The sequence below is a fragment of the Kuraishia capsulata genome, genomic scaffold (assembly GCF_000576695.1).
Source record: "Kuraishia capsulata CBS 1993 genomic scaffold, Kuraishia_capsulata_scaffold_5, whole genome shotgun sequence".
Classification (NCBI taxonomy): Eukaryota; Fungi; Ascomycota; class Pichiomycetes; order Pichiales; family Pichiaceae; genus Kuraishia; species Kuraishia capsulata.
This window is the reverse complement of record NW_019172954.1, coordinates 13,079-39,520: the sequence shown is the minus strand read 5'-3', so window position 1 is coordinate 39,520 and position 26,442 is coordinate 13,079. Positions and strand designations below refer to the sequence as shown.

The 26,442-nt window shown below is 44.1% G+C and overlaps 9 protein-coding genes across 9 annotated transcripts; 5 read left to right on the top strand and 4 right to left on the bottom strand.

Moving 5' to 3' along the window:
* Positions 1–1,081: 1,081 nt before the first annotated feature.
* On the top strand, positions 1,082–2,707 carry KUCA_T00004013001 (uncharacterized protein; the record flags this gene model as incomplete). The annotated part of the gene is made up of 1 exon (XM_022600706.1): positions 1,082–2,707. The coding sequence occupies one exon, from the start codon at positions 1,082–1,084 to the stop codon at positions 2,705–2,707; it is 1,626 nt and encodes a 541-aa protein (XP_022460025.1).
* Positions 2,708–2,949: 242 nt separating this feature from the next.
* KUCA_T00004012001 (uncharacterized protein) lies at positions 2,950–4,665 on the bottom strand (the record flags this gene model as incomplete). Its single annotated transcript, XM_022600705.1, has 1 exon — positions 2,950–4,665. One exon carries the CDS (start codon positions 4,663–4,665, stop codon positions 2,950–2,952), a length of 1,716 nt encoding a protein of 571 aa, XP_022460024.1.
* A 638-nt stretch (positions 4,666–5,303) lies between these two features.
* KUCA_T00004011001 (uncharacterized protein) lies at positions 5,304–6,944 on the top strand (the record flags this gene model as incomplete). The annotated part of the gene is made up of 1 exon (XM_022600704.1): positions 5,304–6,944. The coding sequence occupies one exon, from the start codon at positions 5,304–5,306 to the stop codon at positions 6,942–6,944; it is 1,641 nt and encodes a 546-aa protein (XP_022460023.1).
* Positions 6,945–7,523: 579 nt separating this feature from the next.
* On the bottom strand, positions 7,524–8,540 carry KUCA_T00004010001 (uncharacterized protein; the record flags this gene model as incomplete). The annotated part of the gene is made up of 1 exon (XM_022600703.1): positions 7,524–8,540. One exon carries the CDS (start codon positions 8,538–8,540, stop codon positions 7,524–7,526), a length of 1,017 nt encoding a protein of 338 aa, XP_022460022.1.
* Positions 8,541–9,258: 718 nt separating this feature from the next.
* KUCA_T00004009001 (uncharacterized protein) lies at positions 9,259–11,685 on the bottom strand (the record flags this gene model as incomplete). Its single annotated transcript, XM_022600702.1, has 1 exon — positions 9,259–11,685. One exon carries the CDS (start codon positions 11,683–11,685, stop codon positions 9,259–9,261), a length of 2,427 nt encoding a protein of 808 aa, XP_022460021.1.
* Positions 11,686–13,104: 1,419 nt separating this feature from the next.
* Positions 13,105–14,268, top strand: KUCA_T00004008001 (uncharacterized protein; the record flags this gene model as incomplete). The annotated part of the gene is made up of 1 exon (XM_022600701.1): positions 13,105–14,268. The coding sequence occupies one exon, from the start codon at positions 13,105–13,107 to the stop codon at positions 14,266–14,268; it is 1,164 nt and encodes a 387-aa protein (XP_022460020.1).
* A 487-nt stretch (positions 14,269–14,755) lies between these two features.
* Positions 14,756–16,105, top strand: KUCA_T00004007001 (uncharacterized protein; the record flags this gene model as incomplete). The annotated part of the gene is made up of 1 exon (XM_022600700.1): positions 14,756–16,105. The coding sequence occupies one exon, from the start codon at positions 14,756–14,758 to the stop codon at positions 16,103–16,105; it is 1,350 nt and encodes a 449-aa protein (XP_022460019.1).
* A 1,248-nt stretch (positions 16,106–17,353) lies between these two features.
* KUCA_T00004006001 (uncharacterized protein) lies at positions 17,354–21,832 on the top strand (the record flags this gene model as incomplete). Its single annotated transcript, XM_022600699.1, has 1 exon — positions 17,354–21,832. One exon carries the CDS (start codon positions 17,354–17,356, stop codon positions 21,830–21,832), a length of 4,479 nt encoding a protein of 1,492 aa, XP_022460018.1.
* A 672-nt stretch (positions 21,833–22,504) lies between these two features.
* On the bottom strand, positions 22,505–24,931 carry KUCA_T00004005001 (uncharacterized protein; the record flags this gene model as incomplete). The annotated part of the gene is made up of 1 exon (XM_022600698.1): positions 22,505–24,931. The coding sequence occupies one exon, from the start codon at positions 24,929–24,931 to the stop codon at positions 22,505–22,507; it is 2,427 nt and encodes an 808-aa protein (XP_022460017.1).
* Between the last annotated feature and the right edge of the window lie 1,511 nt (positions 24,932–26,442).

Genomic DNA, 26,442 nt, shown 5'->3' with positions numbered 1-26,442 from the left:
CCCAAGCAAATAGGTAAATGAAAGTTTCTCTGACAATAAGCATTAGCACAGTCTGGGACAGCATATTTGGAGAGCGAGAGAATCCACTTAATATGGTCCCAATGGTCGCATAATCTCGTCTATTACGCCGCACTCTCACTCAACATGAGACGCACAGCCTCTGTGTCGGACATATTTCAACGCGTCGACTTCAAATACTAGGCTGGCCATTTCAATTTGACAAAATATTGCCGGTGGAACACACCCGATTTGCTACAAAGTGCCGTTCCATCACCAAATGTCTCACAGTAAATTGCCGGACTTTTCTTTCTTCAACCCTGACGAAATCGAGAATACAAATTAACATATGATTAACGTCGATCAAAAATTCGCTAAACAAAATGGCCTAAATGGAAAACCAACTTTGACGGCAGTTATTGAATAGCTAAGTATCCGACCAGGGACTTTCAATTCCAATCGTAAGAGTTGCTTGCCAAGACAAAATACAAGGGGTATTCATGCGATGATGCGACCGAAGATGATGCACGATATGCACGTGACTCATACATTCCAAAGAGCGTGAAAACTGGTAAGGGATCACTTGCCGTTGAGATTTGAAGATGTCTGCATTTTTTTTGAATTCAATCTCGAATAACCAGAATTATTGAATTGCATGACTTTGAATACTCATATCGTGTGAGCTGCATGAGGAATGTGTGTAGAGTCTAAGTGGTGTTTTCTGTGTAATACTAAGCGGCTTAGACGACAGGCATCTCTGCAGGCAGAAATTAAACTGAGTCGGTAGGGACATGAGTCCACATCTCGCGAGAGAACAATGGCTATTTTCGTAATCGTCTTAAACAGCATCTCTGATCTTCCATTGCGGATAAGAGGGCAATAAAGTAACAAGTAAACCATATTGTCATCTTCGAACGGGTGGTACTCACAGCTTTTTGGTACTTTTGGTTTTTGCGTGTGCAATGCAAATGTACATCAAGACATAAACATTTGCATGCTTTTTCGATGAGTACCCCCTTACTCGGAATATCAAGTCCAACAACCAAATTGGATAGCGCCTCCCAATACAAATTATAGCCATCATATGAGGCTTCAGCGGTTGCTATTCCTGGTGCTGTGCACTTTGGCATCATCTGTCCTTGCTGAAAAGGTACTCGTGACGAACGAGTCACCTCAGTTCTGCACAGGCATGTACAGTAAACGAGACTGGGATGGCGATATAGAGCCTCACATCGAAGTGAATTTACAATATTTCAAGTCAGGGGATGATAATGTGCATTCTTCTCTCTCTGTCGTCATATTTGAATACAGCGATATGGATGCGTTGGGAGTGAAGGTATCCGATATCTTTACGCATTACGTGTGCTCGGAAGAGCTCGTTGCCAAAGGGTTATGTGACACTAGTGAGCTGTATCAGTTCATCGTCAACAAAAACGTCACTCCCAAGGCCGAAATATTGACCAGCTTTCTTACCAGTTATGGTGATAACGGCTTGCGGTACAATATTCCGAAAACAGGCTACTACTGCGTAGCATGTTCTTCTCCACTTGATTTGGGAAAATCGCAGAACGAATTCATAGTTCAGGTAAACTTCCAGAATTCCTATGGAAATTTGCCTGCAGCAGAAATCCCCAAGCTGAAGTTTTATGGCCTGCTGGCTGTTCTGTATGCGGTTAGTCTGTCTGTATACCTGTTCCAATTGTTCATCCACAGATCCGAGCTTCTCAAGTTACAGAAATGCCTTGCAGGGGTTTTGGTGTACTTGACACTGGAGAGTACCTTTAAGTGGTTTTTGTTTTCTTTCCTCAATCACAATCAAATGTCCCAATTACACCCATCTGCAGATGATATTGTGTTTTACGAGATTTGGATATCTCTTTTGAGCGTGTTCAGAACATCGTTCGCGCTTTCATTTTTGGTTCTCATCTCTGTTGGTTACGACGCTGTGTATCCTAAGCTGATCCCAAAATGCAGGGGATTTATGGTTGCTTCGGTTTTGACTTCATGTTGCTACTTGATGTACGGCTGTTTTTTTATTGTGATCTCTTACTTCAACACCATATTCCAGATACACGCTCCTCCCGATTCCAACAACAATTCTGTCGCTGAGGTGAAATTGTGGGTTAATGGTATTGTGTGTGCTTGGAGCGTTATGTCGTGCCACTACTTGGCTTTTTCAGGTCTTTCAGAAACCAAGAAAGTGTTGGCGAACAGCAAACAGCACACAAAATTGAAGCTGTACCAAAGGCTTTTCTGGATATTGGTTGTAAACATGTTGCTGCTGATTACTACCGCCATTATCTTGATGTTTTTGAAGATCAGCAACTCGTTCACTGAATTTAGGAGCCTCAGGAGCCTCTTCGACTTCTGCACGTCCTATCTATTCTTAATTGTGTTCACCAGTGTTGTCTTTTTGTTCAGACCCAGCCATGAATTATACCTATTGAGTCTCAGAGATGATATTCCTGAATATGAGGTTTCTGGAGAGCTACATGCTGTGTCTGGTGGAAACGATTTTGAATTTGATGATCTAGACAAACTAGAGAGTGCTAAGTTGATCGGTTCTTCCTGCAGCCAGTGTGGTGATATTGCATCTAAGCTTGATTCAAGTTGGGAGCCCCACACTAGCGAGCATGAGAGAAGCTTGCCTCCTCCCAATTACTGTGAGCATGAAGATAAGGAATCAGTGAATGGGCACCGATTTTCTTAGTATGTTCATTCCACAGCTTCAAATTTTGGTTTTAAGTATGCGTGGAAGTATTGACAGAGATATGCTACTCCATTTTTCTAGTTTTCTCTGCAACATATTAAGATATACAGAGATGGAATTCAGATACACGATGAGTCATACCCCCATGTTCTAACCTAGCTTAATGTCGTCTGTCGACTCAGACCTTTCTGAAGCGGGGCTGTATCACAGTAACAATCAAACTGTAAGTTTACCCTCTTGGATCATTCCTCCTTTATAACCTTCCCTGGTTCAAGAATGGCATCCTTCCACAATAACGCCACAAACAGAGTAGCTACTAAATGGAGAATGTGTCTGATAAATACAGACCGTTTAACTGCAGCTAACATAGCATACATTGAAAAGATAATGGACTTGATAGTTCTGGACTCTTCAATCATCCTCCATAAACCTGATGGTATCGGTATATCAAAGATGCTTTTGAAAACGTCAAACGCAAGGGGCATTAGAATCAGTATGGCAGTGGCTATAAATCTGATTGCAACTGATTTTCTTCCGTGCAAACATAATTCTGAGAATGTTTTAACCGAATAGTAGAGACAACAGATAAACAAGACCCAGCTTCTCCCCGTTACAAAAACACTTCCAACCACTTCTCGACCATTCTCATCATATGTAGGAAAAAAAGCGGATACTGAGCCTATGATAACATTTCCAATGGTCGCCCACCTTATGAACCTAAAAAACTGTTGATTGGTGGAGTCTGAAGAAACAGGAGAGCCTGACGATGCTAACAGCAAGTCGTACAAGCCATTGAAAAAGAAAGTGGCGGCCAAAATCATACTCGCAAGTCTCAGAATTGTTTCCAGAAGGGTGGGATTATCATCGCCTGGACTCATTTTGTAAAACGTCGCAGCTGCCGAAAAGGAAGAAAAGGATTGGCGGATCGTTTGTATCGAAAATAGTCGATTTGGTAAACCCGAAGAGAAAGTAAAGCCCAGGGACATCAACATCAAGTTGTACAAGGTCCAGCTAGAAAGAACATTGGCTAAGATCCGAGAAGCAATTCTCAGAAAACCTGCTAGAAAGCTGGGCTTGTAGGGATCATGCATATTCAACTTGTATAAACGACTGGCCTCTAAAAAGTAATATAAGGAGGTTCCGAACATGTACATCAGGATCCAAACTTGAGCCTCCCCATTTTTCAATTTGTGTTTCGGGCCAATAATCACGGAGAAAGATTTGTTCCGATATAAACTCCAAAAAGAAACATAATAACTGTACAGGAATGAACTGATCATGTAGATGAGGCCAATGGCAAAGTAGATGTGCATATACTTGTAATCATCTCTGCTCAATTCACCATGGGAATCTCGAAAAGTGACGTAAACATAGGCGATCATGTTCTCCTTAGGACAGTGAAAGTCCGCGATAATGCAATAGTTCCCTGGAGTTCCAAGAGGGTGTTGACCAGTGAGGTTTTCGGGAGAAAGGGTAAAGGATGAAATCAACGATTGGTTCAGGTTTTTGGCCAGGACTTCATCCAGACTGTATTGTTCTATGTCTGGATTAACAGTTATGTCAGTCCTAGATATAATCACCGACCAGTATGAGAGATCTGATCCATGTGGTAGCTCAATTTCCCTTCTTACATCTTTGTCGAGGTTGATGATTTCCAAGTCCTGTTTGGTAAGAACCAAGATATCAATATACCATGGTGTCAAATCTTCGTTCAGATAGTCCTCTACCTCCCCCTCATAATTTTTGAACTTATCAACTTTAAGCTCAATGACTTGCTGGACTTGCCGCGAAACAAAGAATGCAGGAAAGTTGTAGCCAGAAACTTCACCATCCATCTTCGTCGCACGATTTGGCTTTAAGGCAGCATTGAATGTCCTTTCGTCAGCATAATTATGAGAAGCACTTACGAGCACGCATATGAGAAGCAGATGGATAATAGATCTCGTGTATCGGAACATTACCGCGCAACTTCCTAAATGATGCCGCAAGATCTAAAGCGATGCTTGCCAAGACACAACACTATCGTGCACCAGGAGGGACATTCATGCAACGCAAGCGGCCGAAGATGCATCGCAGGCTGCACGTGACTCATACATGTTCGCAACGAATCGCTTTCCGTTCAGATCAGCAGAACGTCTTGCAACCATAGCGATGACAGTCTCAAATTGATTCTGTGACTAAAAAGCATTGGATGATTATACGGTGCAAAGTATCTGAGGATCTCTGGACTGAAAGGAGTGTACTCGGCTTAATAATAAGCTACTCAGACGACAGGATGATGCGTCTGCAGGCAGAAAACAAAATGGATCTGGACCCATACGAGCGTGACCAGAAAACCCACAAGGACTCTGCACATTTCTTCTATGTTACCTATATTCTACCATTGGAGGCATGAAGGTTATTCAAAATCAGTGCATCACGCAGTTGTCTGCGCGTGGGTGGACCCACTGTCTTTTGACACTTTTGATTTTACGTGTGCCATACAATATAGGACGCATTTACAGGCAGATGGTGCAGGCAACTCTATCAGGGTTATTATCTCCTTAAACGGAGTACCAAGACACGCAGGCTACGGAGTAATACAGAACTTCGCAACATGAATCATAGCCGTTATATGAGGCTTCAGCAGTTGCTATTCGTGGTGCTGTGCTATTTGGCTTCGTGTGCCCTTGCGGAAAAGGTGCTCGTGACCAACGAGTCGCCTCAGTTCTGCTCGGGTATGTACAGTAAGCAAGACTGGAATGGAGATATCAAGCCTTTCATTGATGTGGATTTGAAGTATTTCAGATCAGAGTTTGACTTCGATATTAAAAAACCTTCCCTCTCTGTTGTCATATATGAATACAGCGATATGGATGCTCTGGGAGTGGAGCTATCCGATAAGCCTATGCAGTATATTTGTTCGGAAGAGCTCGTCGCGGCTGGGCTATGTGAGTCAAGTGAACTACATCAGTTCATTGTAAACAAAAACGTCACTCCAGAGGCCGAGATATTATCCAGCGTTCTTACCAGTTACGGTAATAACGGCTTGCGCTACAAAGTCCTGAAAACGGGCTATTACTGCGTTGCTTGTTCTTCTCCACGCAACTTGGGGGACTATGAGAACATGTTTGGAGTTCAAGCGAACTTCCAGAATTCCTTTGGAAATCTCCCTGCGGCAGAAATACCCAAGCTGAAGGTTCATGGCTGGCTGGCTATTCTGTATGCGGTCGGCTTATCTGTATATCTGTTCCAATTGTCGGCCCACAAATCCGAACTTCTTTTGTTACAGAAGTACATTGCCGGTATTTTCGTGCTTTTGACAGTGGAAAGCATTTTCGTGTGGTCTCTTCTTGCTTTTCTGAATAATGACAGGACGTCCACATTACACCCACCGTCAGAAAATATCAAGCTATACAAGCTTTGTGCGTCTTTGCTGAACGCGCTTGAAATGACGTCTGTACCTTTGCTGTTGGTTAATATTGCATGTGGTGTTGATATTGTGTATCCTGTACTCGAATCGGAGCATGAGTGGATCATTTTGGTTTCATTTCTTGTGGCATGTTTCAGCAACATTATATTTGGCATTCCCTTCTTCATGATATCGTGGTTTAATACCGTGTCCCAGCCACTTCAAGGTCCTGCTGGTGATGATAACAACAAAGACACAGAGATGCCATTGTGGGTTACAGGCATTCCTTGTGTTATTGGTTTCCTGGTATGTTACTGCTTGACCTTATCGACTCTCCAGAAGACCAAGAAGAAGTTGGCAGAAGGCAAGCAGAGTGCGAAATTTAACCTGTACCAGAGGCTTTTTTGGTTACTATCGCTCTTTGCACTGCTGCTGATTTCAGCCATTCTGATCACAATCATGTTGAAGACCAACAACTTACTCACAGAGTTCAGGAATCTCGGTAGACTCTTTGACTTCTGGTGGTCGTATATTTTCTTTGTGATGTTCGCCGGTGTAGCCTTTCTGTTCAGACCCAGCCATAAATTATACCTTTTGAGCGGTGACAACGAGTTCTCTGAAGACCTAAATGCTGTTCCTGGTGGAAACGATATTGAATTTGACGATCTAGCCAGACTAGAGAGTACTAGGCTGGTAGGTTCTTTTAGCAATTCATTTGACGATTTGCTGGAGTTTGATTTGACTGGGGATGCCCATAAGAACCATCATGCGCAGCGACTCTCGCCTCCTCCCAGTTACGGTGAGCATCACGATGACGAATCAGAGAACTGGCATAGTTCCTCTTAGAGTATTCATTGGGCTTTCAAACTAACTAAACTAAAAAAGAAGTCCAAGTGATTGATAACCTTGTAAATTCTGTTAATGTTAGTGTATGCTATTATATCCGTAGGCGTAAGCAAGTGCGTTGATGTGACGCAGGATTGTGGCCACTGCCAATACCCCGTTGGGATGAGTTACAAAAACACAATACCAGACACTCAAACAGGTGGAGGAAAAAGTTTGCTTTTATGCTTCTATATAATTTTCAATCTCTTTTCCGTATATTTCACCCAATGGTGTTTCCAGGTTCAGAACACGCTGTTGATCGGGTGGATCAATGATAAGGCGGGCTAGAGAAGGGCAAGGAGCGTGATTAGGATAACAAAGTCAGGCAGATATTTTGTTGTGAAAATGTTTTGGAATGCTAACAAATGCATCACTTTCACAACGGTGAATGTGGTCTATGTTCGTAACAGGTGCCATACAAGTCACTTCATCTTTCACTAAGGTAGAAAGCCCCGTCGGATTTAAATGAAGGTATTCTGGTTTATATGGAATTTAATTAAGTTGAAGTTTTAACTGATTTTCAATTGCCTTGTTTGTCTGCTAGACAAGGACACCAGGATATACAGAGGTGTAAGGATCGTCATTCTTTCTCTTCTCATAGTGTTCTGGCTTGAACGTGCGAAGTCCATCATAACCATCTACCATCCCCAAGAAAGGATAACTCAGACTCAATCCCAAAGTTTTCAAGGCAGTCACTGATAATGACTTAAAGTACTCAACTGGAGTACCAACCATGATGTTTTCCTCCTGTCTTAAGATCCCTTGAGTCATGAAAAGGATGACTTGGGTTCTGTATTCGTCCTCTGTGGTGTTAGCAGATCCTCCATGATAGCATGATGCCAACATAAAGAAACAATCACCTTTTGACATCTCAGCGTATACTGCTTCTGAAGCCGTTGGTTTTCTCATATGAGACCATAGATGTGATCCTGGCACAAATCTAGTGGCTCCGTTCGCTTTCGATGTATTTGATAACGCCAATACCGAGCCCAAAGCCGTCTCTGTTCCGTACTCGTAAACATCCATGTGCTTCCTGATGTTATGATGTAACATATCATCTCTGTGCAAAACTTGATCTGGGGCTCCAGGTCCAATCTTGAATGTTATGCACGAGTTATGTTGCGGCGCCGAATATCCAGTGACGACCTCATCTCCAATCCAAAAACAGTTCTCTTTACCCAACAAGGCATCACTGACTGCCAAGTTCAAAGGGTGGCACACAAACTCCTCAGTAGTAACCGCAGACTTCTTACACATACCAGGGACGGTACGAGTTTGACGAGGCAAGAAAGTCCCTTCGAAATCCTTGTCTTGGTCGATGTATTCTTCTACATCTGCAAGGATGCGATCAACTGTTTCTAGAGGTAGGTAGTTCTTGACAATACAACCACCATACTTTTCTAACTTTGCAAGCACTTTTTCAAGGGTTGCTGGTTGTTCAACCGTCAGATCTTGCAGTGTGCACTCCAGTGCAACATCGTCAGACTTCTTAACTTCTGCAACTTTCACACCTTCCTTTTCAACAACTGTGAAAGCACCTTTGGTGAGAGAGATCATAGCTGTCGTTTTCACTGTGTTTAGTCACTGTGGAACAATTACAACTCGGCAAAGCATGTGGAAACCTCTGGTGTATAAATATATCATTTGAAAAAGCGGTGTGTAGATAAGAAATATCCTAACTAGGCAAGTTCACCCCATTCGCTCACAATTTCCAAGTGATTACCTCGCTATGAATTACCGTAGTTCTCAAGATTCTCAATATTTGCAAAAAAGTTACCAAATTATCAGCTGACTTCGCAGATTCAAGATAATTTCAAATTTGCCTTTAGAAGAATATTTTCAACAACAGATTGCCTCTATATTGCGAGCTACATTATGCATATGTGGTTCTTGGGCTTGCAGCTTGTGTGCAGAAGTGAGCCGCACGAATCTGGCGGGGGGGCAGCTCGATGATACATCCATGCATCCATACATCAACACTGGAAGCAACGACAACACAGCATACGTCATGTTTTGATACTCCTTATTGTTTTATACCTCTTTGTTTGCAATTGAGTCCAGGAATATGGCACCGGGGGTTTTCCTTTTTTCTCTTTGTATTTATGGAAAGGTCTCTGCTAAGGATAACATAATTCTTAGTGTTTTAGTAATGACCCGTATAAATGATACAAGACTAAAAGAAAGAAGCAGATGGAGTGAAAGAAGATTGATCAGGACTGATTGTAAGGAGACGACAGAAAGAAAATTAAATTGTATATTTTTATGGAGAGCAATCCTAGTTGGTGAACTCCAATTTTCCGGTCAGCTGGATATCGAGGACACTTTTGCCGACGTATACTGGGTAAGATCCGGCTTGCAAAACCCAGTTCTGAGTAATGACATCCCAAGTGCTGAGGTCACGACGAGTGAGATCAAAAACGTACTCTGCAGACTCGCCAGGTTGAATAGATTGCTTGCCATATCCTCTGAGGACCTTTTTAGGGCCATGAGGAATACCAACGTAGAGTTGGGCAACCTCAGCAGCAGTGACATCGCCAGTATTGGTAACGGTGACCTTGACAGACGCCAGAACATCCCACAAAGATGCAAGCCCACCTTCGAGGACAATATCATCTGGCGGAAGGTAGCTGTGGTTAGAAGTGACCGTCTGGATCTCCAAGTTGGAGTAGTCAAAGGTGGTGTAAGTCAAACCATAACCAAACTCGTAACGAGGAGTCACGTTTCTTTTGATAAAAGACTTGTAGTCAATGTAGACACCCTCGGTGAAATTTGACTGCGGGAAGTAAAGATCAAGGTCACCTTCGGGAGTGGTTGGGTAGAGAAGAGAACCGTAATCTGACTCATTCTTAGCGACAGTGTATGGGAGACGTCCGGATGGTGATTGCTTTCCGTACATAACCTCAACCAGTGCGCGGCCAGTGTCCTGGCCAGGAAGATGAGCCATGATCACTGCAGTGACATTTTCATGGTCGATCCATTTATCAACGAGACGAATTCCTGCGTTGTGGATGACAACTATTGTGTTTGCACACTGGTCGGCAACACTTTCAACTAGGTTGTCGGAATATGGATCTCTAAGGTGTGGTCTGTCATAACCCTCAGTCGACATAGCATTGATGAAAACGATGCAAGCCTCCGAAGCCGGGTTGACAAGAGGCTCAGGAGTGGAAAAGTCCCATGACAGGAAGGTTCCATCCTCGTAAGCCTTCTGAGTGAAGGCATTGAAAGGAGCGTCGATATAAGATGGAGTATTCGAGCCAGATCCGCCACCGGTGTAGAGAGTCCCGTTTAAGGCAACACCTGGTCCCTTTGAACCTGCAGAGTAACTCGACAGGAAAATATCCATCAAAATATCCGGGTCAACAATGGTGCCATTCTCGTATTGCAAGGTGTTTAAGAAACCAAGACTGAAAAGAGAAAGTGATCCCTCACCTTGGTTATTGATTTCGGCAGCGATACCGTCGTAGCCAAACAAAGAGAGGAACTTTGGCTTCTTCAGAGGAAGTGCATTATCAGCATTCTTCACCAAAACGTGTCCTTCAACGGCTCCTTGGAAAATAGTTGACTTGGAGTTTGGATCACGTGCGTCAATAAGTTCATGAGGATCAAGAATACTCACAGGCAAGCCGTGACCTGGGTCGTCCAATCTAGCATACTTGTACCATGCTGCAACAATACGAGTAGCCATGTCATCAAGACGCTCTTGAGATACTGTTCCATTTTTGACAGCTTCGAGTAGACCATCCTCCCAATACACAGAATCTGGCATAGCCATGTCGAGACCAGCGTTGGCACTTGCAATACCAGTGTGCTGTCCGTCCCAATCAGAAACCACAAATCCTTCAAATCCGAGCTCTGTCTTCAAAAGGCCGTTCAAGGTCTTACTGTTTTGACATGCATAACTGTTGTTAATGCGGTTATAAGAGCCCATCACAGAGCCAGCACCTGCCTTGACAGCGTCATAGAATGGCCAAAGATAAACCTCATGCATGGTTTTGTCATCCAGGTTCGAGGAAACAGACTGGTTGTGGAGCTTTGGGGCCAGTAATGGGGGATTTCTGTTGGTTTCTTGTTCGTAAGCAACGAAGTGTTTGACACATGCAATGACATTCTTTTGCAACCCAGAAATAGTTTCAGCGGCCAAAGATCCGGTAAGATATGGGTCACTAGAAAATCCTTCCCAGTTACGTCCACCTGTGGCTAATCTTCCAACTGGTCCAACAACTGGGCCAAGGTGGACATTGACACCTTTGCGTTTGAACTCGGCTCCCATGTAGTAAGCACGGTCATATGCCAGTTGCTTGTTCCAAGCAGCACCCACATGGACACCCGAGGCATAAGAGTTAACCATGTCAGTTCCACGCACACCGTTTCCAGCATCCTGGAAACACATTCCTTCGAATCCCAGGTCAGGCACACCCGGGATCATACCCGAACAGCCAGTGGTTTCTGAAGTATAGCCAAAGGTAAGGTTAACCTTTTCTTCATTGGTCATTTGGGAAACTATCTCGACTGCCTTGTTGTAAGCAAACTCCCAGTTGCCAGACCCGGCCATCACTGGAGAAGGGTATACTGCTTCGGATCTGTTGTAAGACCACCAATGCTCCAAGTTAGCGAGCTCCTTCTCGGAGATGCTCTCTGCCGAAGCAAAACTGCTCAGCCGTGCAACACAAGCTGATGCTGCAAGAATTGATAACTTCATTTGGTCAATTCAATTAAAAAATGCTTAAACCATTGAAGGCAGCCTTCATGGACCAGTGGACTTTGGCCTCGACCTTTATATGCCATTGGGTCACGCAACTTCCAATGCCCTTTTTTGAAAATATTGAAGGCCAACAGAACTGCATATGCCCGACCAATACTTGCATGAATTCTCCAGACAGTCATACGTCTTGACTCTGACAGAGCAGTCTCTTGCAGCTACTTCCCCACTTTTGCAGTGAATACTGCTATACTTGATATTTTCAAACCATTGAATGGGCATTGCGGTTTATAATTACCTTATCATCTCTTCCGCACCTCTTTCAAATTTTTCTGATGTCAATTCGTACTTCTATGGAGGTTTAGCTCCTCGTTTAACTCTTCAAGATCTGCATCGGTGGTCCTCCCGAGTCAATTATTCCGGTGAATTCCGGGGTGCGTCAATGCGGGGACGATTTTGAAACCTACGCTCCGTTTCCAGTAGGGTTTCCGGGCATCAGCTTAATCCGCGAATCAACGAGTAGCTCTGCAGCATCATTTCGGTTAAAAAAGTGAATTTATGATTTCTGCCGACTATAATCATGCACAGCCGCCTTGAAATTCCTCGACCCCACACATGCTTGCTGTAGTGTCAGCGCCAAGTACTCGCATAGTACCTCAACAGACTACCAGATTCGGATAATTTTTTAACTCTCCGGCCCGGCCTGTCGCTCGGAGTGAAAATAATCCGAGGAAGTCCCAAAAAGCAGCATTACTCGGCTCCTGTTTTTGAATTAAGTGGATAATGTAGTGGTCAAGCGTCGCATATTAGTTGTCGTGAAATTGAGCTGTGTTGATGTGTCTGCAGCAACTTCAAAGGCACTGTTAACCAATCTCGGAGAATCTGCTGGGCCTAACCGGTAAACTGCAAATCCCAAATCGGGAATGTCATGTCCTGTTTTGACTAACCATTTTGTGCTCTGATTTTTTTGTTGATCTGATTTGCCTTCCGATAATATTTTGAGTTCTCAGCAACAAAACTAGAGAGAAACGCCGGTTTATACAAAGCCAAGACTGAAATCACAAGCTGTTCATGATTTCCGTTTCTTATGGCACGTGACATGCCGAGTCGTCTTTATGAACTCCTCACCTCAACCCGTAATCTTGATTTCGAGGGAGAGACACGTATTTAGCCGTTTCCATGCTGTATTGTAGTGTTATCGCTGGGCACACCCGAAAGAAACGAATATGAAAGTGTATGGCCATATAGCATGAACGCTGATTAATGCAACTCCGATGGCCCCACATCAACTGATTAGCTGATTAATGCTCTGTTTTGATATCTGAACAAGTAAAACCTTTAAATTAGCCGTATAATTCAAAACTAGAAAAATCCATACATAGAAGGGAGGCATTGGGTTGCTTCTAATCATACCAGAATATGCCTGAAGAATCACCATTGTCTAAACCGTTCCAGCTTGGAAACATCTCCTTAGCCCACAGGGTAGCATTGGCTCCAATGACCAGAATGAGAGGAATCAAACAATCGGGACATCATATTCCTGGAGATTTGGTTGTGGAGTACTACAGACAAAGGTCTTCTGAGGGGGGTCTTCTGATCTCGGAGGGATGTCCGATTTCTGCAGCTGGTGATGGATTTCCAGGTTCACCAGGTATCTATACTTACGAACAAGCTGTTGCGTGGAGACGAGTTACGGATGCGGTTCACAAGGAAGGTGGAAAAGTATACTGCCAATTGTATCACGTTGGAAGGGGAACAGTTGCTCAGATAATAGGTGGAATCCAACCCATCTCTGCGGTCTCAACTCCTATCAGAGGACATTCGTTCGTTCCGGGTATCAGCTTTTCAGACGCGCCTCCGAGGGCCATGATTGGTCCAGACTTCAACGAAGTCCTCCAACAGTTTGTTGCTTCAGCAAAGCTTGCAATTGATGTTGCTAACTTCGACGGCGTTGAGGTGCATGGCGCCAACGGTTACCTTTTGGACCAGTTTTTCCACGACAATGTAAACACTAGAAATGATGAGTATGGAGGCAAGAGGATTGAAGACAGAGCTAGATTTCCCCTTCAGGTTTTAACAGCAGTTATTGCTGCCATTGGGGGTGGTAAGACTGGATTTCGTCTGTCTCCATATAACACCTTCCAAGATACCGAAGATTCCGATCCAAACAGTCATTGGACTTATATTTGTCAACAAATCGCAAACCTAGAGGAGACTGTTTCATACGTTCACATGATTGAGCCGAGGTTTAACGGAAATGTGGAGGAAAACGAGAATAATCGTTTTTCGAAATCACTGGAAAGATCTTTAGTTCCTTTCAGAGATATATTGAAGACTCGAGGAATTGCATTCATCGCTGCCGGAGGGTACAGCAAAGAGGATGCCACACAGAAAGTGTCCGCAGGTGAAGCAGATATCGTTGCATTTGGTAGATACTTCATTTCGAATCCAGACTTGGTTGAAAGGCTTGCAAGAAATCTGCCCTTATCTAAATACGATAGATCTTCCTTTTATGGCGCCGAGTCTCCAGAGATTGGATATACCGACTATCCTTTTTTTGAAGAGCCTGGCTCGAGCAAATAGGAAACAGCTAGAAGACCTGCTTTTTCATGACTAAAGAAATATCTAGACTTCATTTAAAAAACAAAGCAATTACAGTTAAAGGTATCAAACATAATCTCAATGCGCCTTGGCGTGCATGTCCCATGCGTCTCTGCTAAGCCATCTCCGCAACTTCTTCCCTACTTCTGTCAAGTAAAAGCACGAAGTTGCGAATGTGTGTTTAATTCCAAATGTGTTCCATTACCTGTAGAAGCTTCTGATCAATCACAAATTCCATTCTCGAAATCAGAATAATATTTCTGCTTGTACGCACGAGAATTACTGCTGTGCTCATCTCGCATCTCATTGGATATCTTGGCGGGTATTATTGACTCTGCTTTTAGTAGTGTGACGATGAGCGAGTTTTATTCTTCCGATGCAGGCAGCCTTTTGACCCCTATTTCTGCTGATACCTCTCCTTGTCTTGTACTACTTTCTCCCGTCAATATCTTCTGCCCCGCTTCATAAAATGTTGGGGTCCATGAAATCTGCAATATGTTTCCTGCTGGCCTTATCCTTGGCAAATGCAGCTCAGGAACAGCTAATTTTGAGTCCAGGTCAAGCCATTCGGAGTTGCAATGGTGGATACGACAACAATCCTGCTCTGTTTCTGTTGCAGAATCCACACGCATCAGTAAATGTTCGAGCGATAGGCCCCGTTGACGCAAAAGAGTCTAGTGAGTGGGACTTGGAAGTTGCCGTCATCAGTACCTCCGATTTGGATGTAACTGGGTTTACTAGCATATCAGGATGCCCCGTTGGAGGGGCTAAAGAAGATTGTTTTAACCATGTTTCTTTCGACAAGACCTATGACCAGGTCATTTCTGAGAAACTTAATTCAAGCTCTCTTGATGTATTTCAACTCTCTAGCAAGAACGACGATGCCGCCTTCACGCACTTTGTTGACCCTTTGGTAAACTACTGCGTCCTCATTACTTTGAACACTCCTGAAAAGGGTCTTAAATTGCAGGTCGATGTTGACTGGCAACCCCCTTCTGGGCAGTCTATGGAGGACGATTTTTCGAGCATATACACTTACGTGTTTTGCTTCTTGGCTCTTCTCCTCGGTTCCACTGTCTTCTTCCGTTATGTCTTTGTCAAGAACAACTCATTAGCGACTGGTTACAGAACAGAAGTTGATTGGACCGCTCAATTGAAGACCAAAGAAATACAAGCCAGAATATTGGTTGGCCTTGTTGGTTACTCATTGAGCTATTTTTTACATGCCAATGGATTGTTCTGGTCAAATTTATTCGGCTATTCTAGCACCAGCTTTATCGCAATGTTGATGGACTTTTTGCTTGCTGCTACTAATGTGCTTGTCATTATGTGGGTTACTTACAACGGTCTTCTGTTCTCGGCTGGCTATTTGCTTATTCCAAAGTCGGCGACAGGAAAACAGCTCAGCTTCATCAGAGTCCTTACTTTAAGCTACTTCACATCCATCCTGTCTGTCTTCTTGGGCGCAAGCTCCTTGGAGGCACATCCCGTCTTGATTGGCATTGTGATTTTTGTCTCAGGGTTAGGAGCCATCATTGCTTACATCTGTAAGGTTTACTGGTCAATCAGAACCTACTTTCGGTTGCGTTCATCAGGTGGAGTTGAAACTGCCCGTCGGTATTTGGCCACTCTTTCGTTGGGTGTCTTTGGATTTTTTCTAGCTATAGCTGACGCTTATCTGGTCGGCACAGAGACATTAACTGCTCTGCACGCCTTTTTTCTCTTGTTGTTTGGAGAAGTGTGCTCTCATCTTCTTACAGCGTACATATGGAAGGATATTACAATAGAGGCAGAGAAAGTTGATAAAGGAGAGGTTTGACTCCACTTCTATTTTGCGAAATTGTTTTTGCGGGTGTGGTTTTTGCGTGTGTGCTCGCAGCCATTGAAATTTTTTTAACCTCAAGCCTTCCACATTACGGAGCGCTCCCTGTTTTGATAACTCACATGAAAAAATTGATGATGAAATGCTATTGCATTTTCTGTCATCGGCGTGTGAGGCGAATCTAGCAGGACTATGGATCACGCCATCTCGAAATCAAATATATAGATCAAATAAATTTAAAGAATGAGCGTTAGCAGACTACACGAGTAACCATTGCATCAGGCAGATGTTGGTGGAAAGCGAATTCCCACCAGAAGCATCTTCTAATATGACAGCACAAGGAATGAGCGGGGGGAGAAAATGCCTTCCTCTACAAACTAGGCTCGAGAGCTACAGGGAAAGTAGCCATGCGCTACACTACAGACGTTATCGTTTATGATCCAGGCTTCTGTGGAACATAATAGAGCCTCTGCCCTTGCTTGCGGACAACTCCGAACCGTGGTTACAGATTTCAGAAGAGTTAAGCACCAACTGACTAATTCAAGGAGTTAAAAAGAGCTCGGAGAAATTGATTGCTCCAATATCTCCGACATTCGTCCATGGTGGACGACCTGCCTCAATTTACTGGCATCAAAATCGGAGAAATTCCACGGACTAATCACAACTACATTGAGGCTCTGGTATGCACCCCAAGTCTGCGCCCCACATACGTCCAGTTCACACGTGTGAAGCCAGCTTGCAAACCATGTGACCGCGCGACTGGCCTCATGCGCGTTTGCTTTTAGAGATAAAACAAGGCCAAAATATGGTCAAAATCCAGGTTTTCAGATTAACAAGCTTCAAAAGTTGATGTCAGAATTGGTCCCGAATATGTGCTTCATCTCCAAGAATGATTGTCGCAACTAACATCACAGGGCTTCCAGATGCAAGGCATGTCCCTGCATTCTTGCACAGACCCTTTCACGCCTTTTCATTTTCTCTCTTTACCTTTTGTCAGCAATCAACGCTGTGATATACGGATATTAGACTAATCACCAGATATTGCTCAGAGGATTTCGAACATTCCTGTATTACAGCGATGCCTCCTTATGTCCGAAACGGAGCATGCATGAGGATCGGACTAACTACCGGAGATAATTATGATAAGCGCTATGACCATCTATGATTGAAAATAAAAGAACACTGCGCTTTGGAAGTATTATTGTTGGATGTAGCTTTTACTCTAAAGCCATTCATTAGTTAGCAATGGCACTGGAAGAGTCAACGAGTAACTCCAATTTCAAAGAGATGATGGATGAAGGTGAGCTTGAGAAGCAGATGAGCCAGACGGTTGATCATTCGAATACTTCAAACTCAGATGAAGCTGTTCTGACGAGACTTGCAAGTTTTTCCAAACAAATGTCTCACAAGCTGAGCCGGTCACAAACCGGCACGTTTGCTATTGACCCTAACGATTTCGAGCTGCAACGGGTGTTGCAGACTTTTGTTAGGAGGGCAGATTCAAATGGTATAGAGTTAAAATCTCTAGGAGTTGAAATGGATGATGTGACAGTTTTTGGAGTAGATGAGACTGCTTCGTATGCTTCGACCGTTGGCGAAGTATTGACTGCTCCCTTCAGGGTTGGCGAGATCTTTAAAAGGATCTCCGGTAGGAAGGCGGATCCGAACTCAGGATTAAGAAAGGTGAATAAGGATATAAACGTTGTGTGTGCTCCAGGTGAAATGGTATTAGTGCTTGGAAGACCTGGGGCTGGATGTTCTACCATGCTGAAGACAGTTGCTGGTGAATTGGAAGAGTATGTCAAACAGGAAGGTTCAATAACCTACGACAATAACCCCCAGGCTCAAGTTCTTAAGATGTGCAAGAAAGAGATTGTCTACAATCCAGAGCTGGACGTTCATTTCCCCCATCTTACGGTAGATCAAACCTTGAAATTTGCCATTGAGTGTCGGTGTCCTGAGTTTGACTTCCCCGGATACTCCAAGAAGAAGTACATTGAGATTTTCAGGGACATTTTGTGTACCGTTTACGGACTTACCCATGCAAAGAACACAAAAGTCGGAAACGACTACGTCTCTGGAATTTCTGGTGGTGAGCGCAAGAGAGTTTCGATCGCAGAGGCAATGGCCGCTAAACCTGCTGTTCTTTGCTTTGACAATGCAACGAGAGGTCTTGATGCTTCTACGGCCCTAGAGTTCACTGAGGCTCTCAGAACATCAACCAATATCATGAAAATGTCTTCCTTTGTGACCGTATATCAGGCTTCTCAGAAAATTTATGACGAGTTTGATAAAGTCGTGGTTCTGTATTTGGGAAGACAGGTGTATTACGGCAAGGTTGAAGAGGCCAAGGCCTACTTCGAAACCATGGGTTATGTTTGTCCCGAAAGACAGAGCACAGCAGAATTTCTGACTGCTGTTACTGATCCTCTTGGAAGATATGTTAAACCAGGTTTGGAGGGAAAGATTCCACACACAGCAGACGAATTTGAGGCCTATTGGAGATCATCAGCGGAGTTCAGTGCCCTGAAACGCGAAATCGCAGACAGAAGAGCTGTGGTAGACTCCGAAAAGAGCTTAAAGGTAGTAAAGGCAGCTCACCTTCAGGAGAAGGAGAAACTGGCTAGGTTGAACTCGAGATACACCGTTAGTTATCTCACCCAACTGAAACTCTGTACAATCAGAGGTTTCCAAAGAAACATCGGAGACAAAAGTTATACGTTGACCACCATCTTTGCTGGCACTTTCCAGGCCTTTATCATGGGATCTCTTTACTGGAATATTCCTCAATCCACCGAAGGTGCTTTTTCCAGATCAGGTACCGTTTTCTTTGCTTTGCTGTTTTTCGCATTGATCAGTATCTCAGAGGTCTCAGTTTCTTTTGAGAAAAGACCTATTTTGACTAAACAAAAAGGTTACTCCTTCTACCATCCATCAGCTGAAGTCATTGCATATGTATTCAACGACATGCCCATCAAGTTCTTGTCGTCTGTACTGTTTGGAGTGATATTGTACTTTTTGGCTGGCCTGAAACCTGATGCCGGTGCATTCTTCACATTTTTGTTGTTTCTTAACCTAGCGTCGTTGGCTGAAAGCAACCTGTTTCAGACGGTTGCCTCCCTTTCACCTAATGCCCCCGCTGCCAATGCCATTTCCGGTATTTTGTTGCTTGCTACGGCAGTCTACACTTCATACATGGTCCAGAGACCCTCGATGCATCCGTGGTTCAAGTGGATTTCGTACATTAATCCATTGCTCTACTGTTTTGAAGCGTTGATCACAACAGAATTTCATGGAAGGGAAATGGAGTGCTCATCTCTGGCTCCAAGTGGACCGGGTTACTTGAACGTACCAGAAGGAACTCAGGCATGTGCCTTTGCTGGCTCCGTTGCTGGTCAGTCCTGGGTATCTGGAGATGCTTATTTGAGAGTATCTTTCCAGTATGAGTTTAGCCATGTCTGGAGAAATTTTGGCATCGTGTTGGGTTTCATTGTCTTCTTCATTGCTGTTAACTGCTTTGCTGTTGAACTGCTCAAACAAAGCAAAGGGACTGGCGATCATCTGATGTTCTTGAGAAGCAAAACACGCGGTGACATCCACGATGTTGTTGCTGCCACCAAGGAGAGCAAACATGTTTTGGTTGCCGATGTGGAAACTCAGGGTTTGTCTCAAGGATCTGTGGCTGATGAGCTTGAACGTTATTCTCGAGTCTCTGGTGATAAGGAAGCAAAGGAGACTGCTAATCATTTGGGCAGTCAGGAGGTGTTCATGTGGCAAAACCTCAATTATACCATTCCTGATCGGGGATCTACTCGTCAGCTTCTTCGCGACATTCAGGGCTTCTGTAAACCGGGCACTCTGACTGCTCTGATGGGTGAGTCTGGTGCCGGTAAGACCACCCTGCTCAATGTTTTGTCAAGAAGAGTGGACATGGGTGTTATTACTGGTGATATGTTGGTTGACGGGAAACCGATTGACCAGTCTTTTGAGCGTCGTACCGGTTACGTTCAGCAGCAGGATTTACATATTAGCCAATTGACTGTGCGCGAATCACTTCAGTTTGCTGCTCGTCTAAGAAGGCCTGTTTCTGTTCCCGAGCACGAGAAAATGGAGTATGTGGAAAAGATACTTCAAATCTTGGAGATGGAACCTTATGCGGATGCAATAGTGGGCAGCCCCGGAAACGGGCTGAATGTGGAACAACGTAAGAAGCTATCAGTTGGTGTGGAACTTGTAGCCAAGCCTTCTCTGTTGCTTTTTCTGGATGAACCGACTTCAGGTCTGGATTCCCAGTCTGCATGGGCTATTATACAAGTTGTGAGAGGTTTGGCTAATGCCGGTCAAGCCATCTTATGTACTATTCACCAACCTTCTGCTACTCTGATGGAAGAGTTCGACAGACTATTGTTGCTGAGAAAAGGCGGCGAGACAGTATATTTTGGGGACATTGGGGAAAATTCCAGGATCATGCTGGACTACTTCGAAAGTAGAGGAGCCCGACTTTGCGAACCCCATGAGAATCCTGCTGAGTATATATTGGATGTCATTGGAGCAGGAGCAACTGCCAACAGTGTCGATGATTGGCACGAGAAATGGATCACATCTCCGGAATTTGCGAACGTAACCAAAGAAATTGAGGACTTGATCCGCGAAACTGCAAAGAAACCGGTGAATTTTACTGAAGAGAGTCTGAAGGATACGTTTGCAACTCCATACATACACCAGCTCAAAACCGTGTTATGGAGGACCAATATCCAATTCTGGAGAGATACTGATTACTTCGTGGGTAAAATTAGTTTGGTCATTATAGCTGGTCTCTTTGTGGGGTTTACCTTTTGGGATATCAAACATTCAATTGTGGGAATGCAGAACACATTGTTTGCGTCTTTCCTTTGTCTGATTCTGTCATCGCCCCTCACTGCTCAGATACAGGATAAGGCTATTGAGAGCAAAGAGGTTTATGAAGTCAGAGAGTCAAAATCAAACACGTTCCATTGGTCTGTGCTTCTGTTCAGCGAGCTATTGGTTGAGATTCCATACAGCATCATTGCTTCAACGTTGTTTTACATTTGCTTCTATTTTCCATTGAAAACTGTGTCGACAGCACCTGAAGCAGCTGGATTTTTCTGGTTCACGTATTGTGTGTTCTTCCAGCTTTACTACATCACGTTAGCCTTGTGCATCGTTTACTTTGCCCCAGATCTACCAAGTGCGGGACTATTATTCGGCCTATTTTTCTCGTTTATTTTGTCCTTCTGCAATGTCGTTCAGCCATCATCGTTAGCTCCTGGGTTTTGGAAGTTCATGTTTGATCTTTCGCCGTTCACATATTTTGTGCAAAACTTTCTTGGAGTGGTGCTCCACGAGCGCGAAGTTCACTGCAAACCATCTGAGCTAGCATATTTCAATCCACCGGATGGGGAAACATGCCAGGAATGGGCAGCAGACTTCCTGCGTACCGTTCCTGGATACCTAATCAACGGAAATGAAACACAGGACTGTGGCTACTGTCAGTACTCCGTTGGGGATGATTACTTGCAAAAACTCGGTGTCAGATACTCAAATAGATGGAGAAACGTTGGGTTTTTCTGCTGCTACATATTCTTCAACCTATTTGCCATGTATATTATGTACTGGTATTTCCGGGTGCAGAAGACGTCGTTGATTGAATGGATCAGAAATAAGACGGATCAGAGAAAGGCTAGACAGACGTCTAGAGAATAGGACGCTATAGTAGGCTAGAAATTTATCTGCAAAGATACTACTGAGTGATAACTAATATGATAATTTGACCATTTCATAATGTCAAAATACATCTTTTGTTGTGAAAACGGTTGAAGTATTCTAACTCGCTGACAGATGCTGTAAAAATCTCTTACAAGAACACTGAATTTCCCAAACTTTCTCAAATCAATTTACAGAAAGGCCAATTGCTAAACTTACCTGATGCGATCCTTTCACATTTAAATTTCGCTCTTGAAATATCTCTTTAAGTAAGCAATTATTACTATATCGAAAATTATCCCCTTATTGTGCATGAACGGTTTAAGCTCTTGCAGCTTGCGTCAAGAAGCACAAATTATGATGAACAATTTGAAAATATACCCCATCAATACTGGTAGCAACTGCAGGACATCATCCGTTATGCATGTCATTCAATTACGAAGCAGTGCAGATATGGCACGGAGGTTTTCAATTTGAATTTTTGGTGTTTTTGAAGCATGAGTGAAAAGTTTCTTTTTCAGATATGATGGTCGACGTTCTATTAGTGACATAAAAAAATCAGACTTATAGTAAAACAGTTCAAGAAACTGGATTTGAAGTACTTCAGCCAGAGCTGATAGTGAGGAGACGGAAGAAAGAAAATTAAATTGTATATTTTTATGGAGAGCAATCCTAGTTGGTGAACTCCAATTTTCCGGTCAGCTGGATATCGAGGACACTTTTGCCGACGTATACTGGGTAAGAGCCGGCTTGCAAAACCCAGTTCTGAGTAATGACATCCCAAGTGCTGAGGTCACGACGAGTGAGATCAAAAACGTACTCTGCAGACTCGCCAGGTTGAATAGATTGCTTGCCATATCCTCTGAGGACCTTTTTAGGGCCATGAGGAATACCAACGTAGAGCTGGGCAACCTCAGCAGCAGCGACATCGCCAGTATTGGTGACGGTGACCTTGACAGAAGCCAGAATATCCCACAAAGATGCAAGCCCACCTTCGAGGACAATATCGTCTGGAGGAAGGTAGCTGTGGTTAGAAGTGACCGTTTGGATCTCCAAGTTGGAGTAGTCAAAGGTGGTGTAAGTCAAACCATAACCAAACTCGTAACGAGGAGTCACGTTTCTTTTGATAAAAGACTTGTAGTCAATGTAGACACCCTCGGTGAAATTTGACTGTGGGAAGTAAAGATCAAGGTCACCTTCAGGTCTGGTTGGATAGAGAAGAGAACCATAATCTGACTCGTTCTTGGCAACAGTGTATGGGAGACGTCCGGACGGTGACTGCTTTCCGTACATAACCTCAACCAGTGCGCGGCCAGTGTCCTGGCCAGGAAGATGAGCCATGATCACTGCAGTGACATTTTCATGGTCGATCCATTCATCAACGAGACGAATTCCTGCGTTGTGGATGACAACTATTGTGTTTGCACACTGGTCGGCAACACTTTCAACTAGGTTGTCGGAATATGGATCTCTAAGGTATGGTCTGTCATAACCCTCAGTCGACATAGCATTGATGAAAACGATGCAAGCCTCCGAAGCTGGGTTGACAAGAGGCTCAGGAGTGGAAAAGTCCCACGACAAGAAGGTTCCGTCTTCATAAGCCTTCTGAGTGAAGGCATTGAAAGGAGCGTCAATATAAGCAGGAGTATTCGAACCCGATCCACCACCAGTAAAAAGAGTTCCATTATATGCAACACCTGGTCCTGTCGAACCGGCAGAATAACTCGACAGGAAAACGTCCATCAAGATATCATGGTCAAGAATGGTGCCATTCTCGTATTGCAAGGTGTTTAAGAAACCAAGACTGAAAAGAGACAGTGATCCCTCACCTTGGTTGTTGATTTCGGCAGCGATACCGTCGTAGCCGAACAACGAGAGGAACTTTGGCTTCTTTAGAGGAAGGGCACTATCGACATTTTTGACCAAAACATGTCCTTCAACGGCACCTTGGAAGATCGTTGACTTGGAGTTTGGATCACGAGCATCAACAAGCTCATGAGGCTCAAGAATGCTCAAAGGCAAGCCGTGACCTGGGTCGTCGAATCTAGCAAATCTGTACCACGCTGCAACGATACGAGTGGCCATGTCGTCAAGACGTTCTTGAGACACAGTTCCATTTTTGACAGCTTCGAGTAGACCGTCCTCCCAATACACAGAATCTGGCATAGCCATGTCGAGACCAGCATTGGCACTTGCAATACCAGTGTGCTGTGCATCCCAATCAGAAACGACGAATCCTTCAAATCCGAGCTCTGTCTTCAGAAGGCCGTTGAGGGCTTTACTGTTTTGACAGGCATAACTGTTGTTAATACGGTTATAGGATGCCATCACAGAGCCGGCACCTGCTTTGATTGCATCATAGAAAGGCCAAAGATAAACCTCATGCATGGCTTTGTCATCGAGATTCGAGGAGACAGACTGGTTGTAGAGTTCTGGGGCACGAAGAGGGGGGTTTCTGTTTGTTTCTTGTTCGTTAGCAATGAAGTGTTTGACACATGCAATGACATTCTTTTGCAAACCAGAGATAGTTTCAGCGGCCAAAGATCCGGTTAGATATGGGTCACTGGAAAATCCTTCCCAGTTACGTCCACCTGTGGCTAACCTACCAACTGGACCGACAACTGGACCAAGGTGGACATTGGCACCTTTGCGTTTGAATTCTGCTCCCATGTAGTAAGCACGGTCATATGCCAGTTGCCTGTTCCAAGCAGCACCCACATGGACACCCGAGGCATAAGAGTTAACCATGTCAGTTCCGCGCACACCGTTTCCAGCATCCTGGAAACACATTCCTTCGAATCCCAGGTCAGGTACACCTGGGATCATACCACCACAGCTAGTGGTTTCTGAAGTGTAGCCAAAGGTGAGGTTAACTTTTTCTTCATTGGTCATTTGGGAGACCATCTCGACTGCCTTGTTGTAAGCAAACTCCCAGTCGCCAGACCCGGCCATCTCTGGAGAAGGGTATACTGCTTCGGATCTGTTGTAAGACCACCAATGTTCCAAGTTAGCAAGCTCCTTCTCGGAGATGCTCTCTGCCGAAGCATGGATGGTCAACCGTGCAACACAAACTGATGCTGCAAGAATTGATAACTTCATTTGGTCAGTTCAATTGAAGATTGCTTGAACCATTAGAGGCAGCCTTCATGGATAAGTGGACTTTGGCCTCGGCTTTTATATGCCATTCGGCCACCCAAATTCCAATGCCTTTTTTCGAATATTATGAAGTTGCCAACAGAACTGCATATGCCCGACCAATATTCGCATGAAGTGTCCCGAATAGTCACAGCTTTTGACTTGGCAGAACAGTCTCTAGTTTTTTTACAGCAACTACGCTTCCCACCTATATTTCAACAGCTGCCATATTTAATATGCTCGAACTATTGAGTGGTGGTTGCATTCATCAATTTCCTTTTTCAATCAAGTATTTGTTGAAAAAACTTTAATGCCAGTTTGCAATGACACTTCCATGTCGGGTTAATCCGTCATTCCGAGTTCGCCCTCGGGGAGGGGGGGGGGTCTGAATCGGTGGTGCCCCGAGACAATTTTTCCGATGAATTCCGGGGTGCGTTAATGTGGGGTCGATCCTGAAACCAACTCTCCGTTTCCTTTATTATTTGAGAGCATCTCCTTATTCCACGAATCAAGGCGCAGCTTTGCAACTTTGTTGCTGTTATAAAAAGAAATTTATGGATATCTAGTAACTGACGTCATGCGCAGTTCCCTTGAGTCTCCTCGAGTCTCCTCGACCGCACATATGCTTACCGTAGTGCATGCGCCAAGTATTCGCCAAGTACCTCAACGGACGACTAGATTCATAATTTTTTTGAACACTCCAGCCCGGTCTGTCATTCGGGGTGTATGAAACTTACAAAATGTTCCCAAAAACGCTGGTCGGCTTTTAATTTTAAATGTAGTGGGAATTTGTCGCTCCGTAAACAGTCTTTAGGTTGGGTTAGCAGCGCCTAAAGGGTGGTTACCCCATTCGGTCCTGCACATTTCCATAAACGAGTTTTGCCAATTCCGACGAGTCAAAAGAGGTATGATCGGCAGTGTCCATTTGGTCTGCCGCGCCTTACTGGCTTGCAATACGGATGAAATTATGGAGAAATGTTTCTCCGGGCTCGTACAGGCAGTGCCAGGTTTATATGTGTGTATCTAACTGTTTACACAAAACTGGTAATTCTCCAAGATGGATTATGCATGTCTATGGCCTTTCCTGTTGGTTGGGGATACAGCGGACCATCCTGTTAGGAGATTGAGTTCCTCGGATCGAACTCAACTACTCTGGAGATTTCTCCGCAAATGCAGTGCCAAGATCGCATGCACTTCGTGATGATCCAAATTCACTCTGCTCACCTCTGCAAGATGTTTCTTCCCCTGGGTCCACTTTGGGAAAACGTGTGATTTTTACCTTCGCTCTTATCGTACGAGCGAACTACTGTTTTATCCAATCCTCGGGTGTAATAGATTTTGACGGCAATTTTTCTTGGTGAATTTGTGCCCGTAATGTATATCGTTGAAGAGCCTAACCTATACGTGCGAGAATTCACCTGACTGGCATCCGACAATCCAAAACAAAGGCTGCCAGCCAAAGATTACGAGGCACC